Here is a 6,102-nt window from a genome sequence, read left to right as displayed (position 1 = left end):
ACGACGATTCAGACGTCGTGTAGGTACCATTCTCTTCGTCTCTTCGAGGGCTACAACTTTCGTTTTTGTCTTGCTTGCTTTTGTTGAGTTTTGACAAAGTTATTGCCGTTTAAAGTGGGTGTGGATTTCCGGCCGAAATTCCTATTTTCTTCCTTGGTCGAGTCCCACATCGCCCATGCGAGGGCAGTGAGCAAGCAAGAAGGCCTTTAAAATCCACATTCCCAAGCTCAGAAAAGTATATATTGGTTGGCCTTTGAGCTATGATCAAGTGTAGTATGTGTTGGGATTTCTCAACATTTTAAAGTATTTTTGAATATTATATTTCGATATTATTGATAATTTTGAAAATATCGTGATATTATCGATAATATTGTGATATTTTCAAAATTATCGATAATATCGAAATATAATATTCAAAAATACTTAAAAATGTTGAGAAATCCCAACGCATACTACACTTGATCATAGCCCAAAGGCCAACCAATATATACTTTCAAATCTTCAAAAAAACGATAATATCGGCGAAATATCGCCGATATTATCGATTTTTTCTTCCTTGCTCTTGACAATGTCCCTTTAATTTCTTCCTTGCTCTTGACAATGTCCCTTTAAGAAAACAACAGTCCAATTGAATCGTTCCATGACTCAGTCGTATTGTAGATCGATGTCTCAGTTCCGCCCATTCTGTTCAATTTCAGTTCTTTTATGCTTTTAAATTGATGCTCCGAATTACGCGGTCCTTTACACTTTGCAGAACACTAAATAATATGAAACTGCAGAATGAATTCTTCGCTCAATCAATATTAAAAGTGCAGAGTGACATACACAAAAATGAAAGCCAAATGAGAAAAAATGGCGTTACAGACAACACAGCCGATGAGGCATTCAATGATTAGCAACAACAAATTTTAGCCTCGGAGTGAAATTTTCAATTGTTCACTGGCAGTAAACCTTGGGATACAACCCCTATAAAACTATTTCTACCATTAAAGTGCGCGAGCAAGAGTTTTAAACTCGTTCAAACAAGACTGGAGTGTCTTTTGACGCTTCTGAAGCGATTGTCGCTCATTCTGCAGTACATCAATTGCGCCAGGTACGACAAACATGTCCATGAACTTCTCATCGCTCACAGCGAACAAATCCAAACCAATAGCCAGAACAAGCCGATCCCGACTGCATAAAACAGGAAAATATATAACAATGTTACCATAACTGTCATAAGTCTGCCAAGGAATGATTTCCATGAAAATATACATATTAGTATGATTTATATCCAAGCCAAATTATGTGGAATAAAACAATAGAATTTAAAGAACGACGAATTTGTTTTATTTGTAGCAGGGTTCTGAAGCATTAAGTATTTGAGGGCATTTTGCAGGGTTCAGTAGGAAAGTTAAAAATACGTATGAAAGAAGTACGAAAGACAGACAGGAGGAAAACAAAGACATGAAAAACGAAATGACGCGTATATTTCGAAATGTTCCAATTTCACGAAAAATCTCGCTGTCTTGAAAGTTTTGAGTTGCAGAAGTAGACTAACTACTAAAATAGTGAAGCAAGGTCTTTGGTAAGATCAGCAACCTGTGTGTTCAATCAAAATATAGTTAAGGAAACTCACCAAGGTGTTAGGAAACCAGAATTCAAAGCTGATGCCACATTTCTCTCCACAAGAACTTCACGTATCCGCCCGAAATGCTGTGCAGCTGATGAACAGATTTCTGTATAAGCTGTGGTTGATTTTAAAGTGCCATCAACATTTCCAAACAAAAGGGAACCACCATTTTGTTGTGTTCTTGTATTGTCAGAATTTCTGTTATTTCCAGGCATTCTTGAAATCCGCTTTCTTGCTCCTATGTCAATGCCATTCCCAAGATCCTTCTTCAAGCCACCATCACATGGCTGATCAGGTGATGGGGTCTCAGGCACCGTCATTTGGCTTTCTCGAAGAGCATCTCTGGCATCTGTACCTTTTCCAGGAGTAGTTTGTTGTGCATTCTTTTCTGGAGGTATATTCTCCTGATCTTTCATCGTGGCATCAGATAACTCAAGTAAAAATGATGTGACTGAAGGCTGGTTAAAGTTATAAGAAGAGGCTGTACTGGAGCCAAAACCGCTTTGAAAGTCATTGCCATAACAAACCAAAGAGTATGGACTTGTAACTGAATCGAGGTGGTGCCGAACTAGTTGCTTGCACTGTTTAGCAAGCTCCTTTATAAATCGGTTGTGTGCCTGCCTAAGAGCAGCATGGAAACCAATATATCCATCCATATTTCCAGATTTCCTCCCACCTACACAGTAAACAAGTAGCCCAAGGTTTTAATACCAGAACTGAGTACTATGAGTCCCATAAATATTAACGTTCGTATTTGAATCCTAGGTTGGAGAACTCAACAAAAAGAAATCAGGGGAAAATATAAAAGAGAAGCATTTATGTAATAGGTGTTAATGCAGGAAGCCAAAGATACAGTGAATATTCAAATCCAAGGAGCATGAAATTTCTCAAAGTTCCACATTCTACTCATTCCCTCATCTGTTAATGCACATTTCATGTAAAACATTTGATCTGGAAAAATGAAAGTGTAAGGAAGACAGCATTTTACATTCTGAATCACGGTTGTGAGTTCGTTCTATGGCAAGATCAAAAAGATTTCCCAAAACAAATGCAAGCCGATCGCATGCAGTGTCAAGAAGAGGAGCAAGCCATGAGCGTGCAGCAGAACGTGCAATCTCTGCAGCTGCCTCCATCACTGCTCTACCCCCTCCTCGGCTAGCATGGGCAAGTAGGATATTTGCCACCTGTTAGAAGAAGTCTTAGAACTCGCCTCTGTACAAATTACAAAAAATTCCTAGCTGTATTGATCTAGCAGAATATGTATTACCTTCTCCCTAGACACTGGAGGACATTCAATTGAATATGCCGCACAGTGAAATTCATGCATAACCCTTTCAAATGCAGCTCCTCCATAAAGTCGAAGGGTAGCATTGGGAGGCATTATATCTGCTGTGATGCCAGGCCATCCCCCAATACCACTTTCCGATTGCTCCTCCATAGTTGTTTTCCCCCATTGCTCAGGGGCAGGGTCTGCTGCTCCATCAATCAAAGTAGCCTTCAAAATTTACCAATAAGAGGGAATACAGTCAAGCTATACCTCTCAAACTCAAAATTAATCAGAACCTCGAAAAGAGAAGATTTTATTGTAGCATATGAACAAAAGATGATGAAATACGCTGACGAATTACTTGTAAATAGAATGAGAATCAACAATTAAATTTTTCTCTGACGAGTGCTTTTTTGGTTTGAAGACTAAGTTTTTTTCTGACTACTTGTGGCATTCGCATTAATGGAGCAGCAATGGAGGATGATTGGAAAAAATAGAAAAGACACGCATATAATAAGCATTGAGAATTTCAGGAAATACTATGGAAAGTTAAACTTAAATTCAAGTAAAACTTATACTTTGTATTATATTTTTGAAAACCTGTCACAGATATTAGTTATTACTTACCACATGATTGCTTATAGAAGCTGCATACAACATTGCAGATCTCCTGAGCTGAGCAACATCAGAGGTGGCCTGTATTTTTGAGTCCATTTTGGCTAGTTCACAGGTGACATCACTGCAGCGCTGCTCAAGCAAAGCAAGAGTTGCTGGTGCAGCTTCTTTGTACCTTTTCTGAAGCTCGGATTCTAAATAGTCTCTCAAACAGCTAAATCCAATATATGGTCTGAACTTCTCTTCATCAAAGCCTCCCTTAACACCCTCACGAAGGTGTCGTAAAACTTCACAATCTACTTGAGCTATCTGCCGGCGAAATTCATCATTTGAAATAGTATTCCTATCCTTTGGCAGTGCAACAAAAAATGGATGAGTGTTATCGCCAAGATAACCACTTGCACTCAAATAGCGGTCCACCTCCCACCGGTCACTAAACTCCTGCATATATTACATTCATAAATCCAAAATTAACATATCAGACAGCATATCAACAGAAGTACAGAGCCAATTTACACTGCACCATGCCATGAATACTTAGTGAGCTATTCATATATTTCAGTTCTCAGTAACATTATTTACCATGCCATAAATGGGCTAATGAAGATTTAAACAACTACATACCTTTAACCGATTATCAAACTTCGAGACCACGATAATCGTCCTTCGAAAGGTCGGATCAATATCCCGAATGGCGTCCAACCACAACGAGGAGCACCACTCCACACTACTTTGTTGGAGAAACAAGAGTATACGATGTGGAGGACTAGCCAGTGACTTCACCATGGAAAGAATTTCATCAGGAGTTCTTTCAGGTTCTCCTTTCTTTGCCTACCAGCAAAATTCAAACCATTAACACAAATCAAAATAAACACACATATGTTGCAGTACTTGAATCGTAAAACCCACCTTAAGAACAAAGCCCGGAGTATCTATAATGGTGAGGTTCGGGCAGTGTGCGTATTCTGCTCTCATGACAATTGGCTTTGAAGAAACTGCACCTTTAGTTTTCTTCAACAGTGTCTCAGTGCGGGACTTAATGATGTCTGCAATGGCCGATGGCAAAACGACTGGGCTTCCATATTCTTCAGTATCCTCTCCCTGTTTACAATACTCTAATGATTAATACATTGTGTAATTAAACCATCATATATCACACAACTGAAATTATTGGAGGAAGTTCAAGGGCATTAAAAAAAATTGCAAGAACATCACCTACATAGTCAGGCTTGAAAGTTTAGATTTCAACAGTACGAAACTTTAGTTATGTCGAATGTTGTGTAGTAAATGACTGAGTAGAGTTACCGCTTTCCTTTGGAACCAACACCAGATAAATGGAAACCCTTTTTTCTTTCCGTTTTTCATTTCTATCAGTTTTTCGATTTGCTTTAAACCCAAAAAAAAAAATATCAAAAAGGAAAACAACATTTCAGAAACCATCCTACCCAACCCTTGTGCCAAAAACTCGATCAGTACACCATTTATAACAAGTTTTCTGCATTGATCGTAATTGCGTTAGTATTCCACATTTCTGCATATGGCAAAGACTAATAAAACTCAAATCTTCATGGCCTTCCCCCAATTTCTCAGAAACAGAATATAGCTCATTACACACAATTCCAAATGTGCTTTTTTTATTCCCATATGCTTCGAAATGTCGAAAACATTAAGAATCCGCAGAAAACAAGTACATTTAAAGCTCAAACTATCGTCAATTTTCTCAAGAATCCTCAGCAACCAAACAGAATCGACTAAAAAACCCTAAAATCATCATGAACTAACTAGAACAACGAAATGCAAAACAATGAAGGAGCTACGAATGGCATACGAAATAATGCAGACCTGGAATCGGCAGCGGGGCTCGAGTGCGGTGGGGTCGTGGACCATTTGGAGAATGAGAGGACGGCGAGTGCCCATCTCGACTTCCCGGACATTGAAGCGAAACCCGAGGAGTGCTTCGAGGAGAGAGCTCTTGCCGTCCGACTGTCCGCCGAGGGCAACGATCTCTGGAATCGGGAGTTTCTCTCCGAATGCCACCGTGGCCGCCTGGAGGCGATTGTAGGCCTCGAATCGGGACTTGGAGTTGGCGAGGGAGGCCAACGACGAAGACGACATTTCGCTCTCGGCGGTGGAATCGGGGTGAGAATGTTTCCGGGAGCGGGATGATTTTCCCGACGGGGTTTTGGTCGGGGTTGTGAGGGTGGTGGTGTTTGCGGACATTGCTGCACAGAGGAGTGAGAGAAAAAAGAAAGAGAGAATGTGAGCGTGGGAAAATTGGGGGGTTTTTTGAATTTGAATTTTGAGAAATGAAGCCGATCAGACGCGAACGGCATGCCGTTGTTTTGTGGGTTGGGTTTGGTTTCGGGGGTGAGAAGAAGATGGGCTGGATTTTCGGCTCATATCTCTTTTAGGTCCAGCTAATCGTTTATTTTGCTTGACAAATGAGGAGTTTTGTTTTTTCCTTTGAGTAATTGCTTTACTAAACAACAAGAGATAGTACACTTTTTTTTTTGTTAGTCACCGACAGAGTTTGAACTCACATCATCATGCAAGGGCTTAACATTTTTCTACCACTGTAGTAAACGACCACTTGCACAAGGGATAGTAC

The 6,102-nt window shown here is 39.9% G+C and overlaps 1 protein-coding gene across 1 annotated transcript; it reads right to left on the bottom strand.

The window, feature by feature from the left end:
* Positions 1–768: 768 nt before the first annotated feature.
* On the bottom strand, positions 769–5,789 carry LOC126615684 (dynamin-related protein 5A). Its single transcript, XM_050283556.1, has 8 exons — positions 5,337–5,789; positions 4,404–4,595; positions 4,119–4,325; positions 3,507–3,935; positions 2,880–3,107; positions 2,601–2,796; positions 1,619–2,288; positions 769–1,173 (listed from the first exon to the last, which is right to left on the bottom strand). Exons 1-8 carry the CDS (start codon positions 5,712–5,714, stop codon positions 987–989), a joined length of 2,487 nt encoding a protein of 828 aa, XP_050139513.1. The 5' UTR covers positions 5,715–5,789; the 3' UTR covers positions 769–986.
* Between the last annotated feature and the right edge of the window lie 313 nt (positions 5,790–6,102).

This window comes from Malus sylvestris, chromosome 3, assembly GCF_916048215.2.
Source record: "Malus sylvestris chromosome 3, drMalSylv7.2, whole genome shotgun sequence".
Classification (NCBI taxonomy): Eukaryota; Viridiplantae; Streptophyta; class Magnoliopsida; order Rosales; family Rosaceae; genus Malus; species Malus sylvestris.
This window is presented reverse-complemented; position numbering and strand designations above follow the sequence as displayed.

Coding starts and splice junctions, on each gene's coding strand:
- LOC126615684 (XM_050283556.1), bottom strand. CDS start 5,714: ATGTCCGCAAACACCACCACCCTCACAACCCCGACCAAAACCCCGTCG. Junction 4,326..4,403: donor CTCCGGGCTTTGTTCTTAAG/GTGGGTTTTACG, acceptor TTTTGCTGGTAG/GCAAAGAAAGGAGAACCTGA. Junction 1,174..1,618: donor TCTGGTTTCCTAACACCTTG/GTGAGTTTCCTT, acceptor TGTTTTATGCAG/TCGGGATCGGCTTGTTCTGG.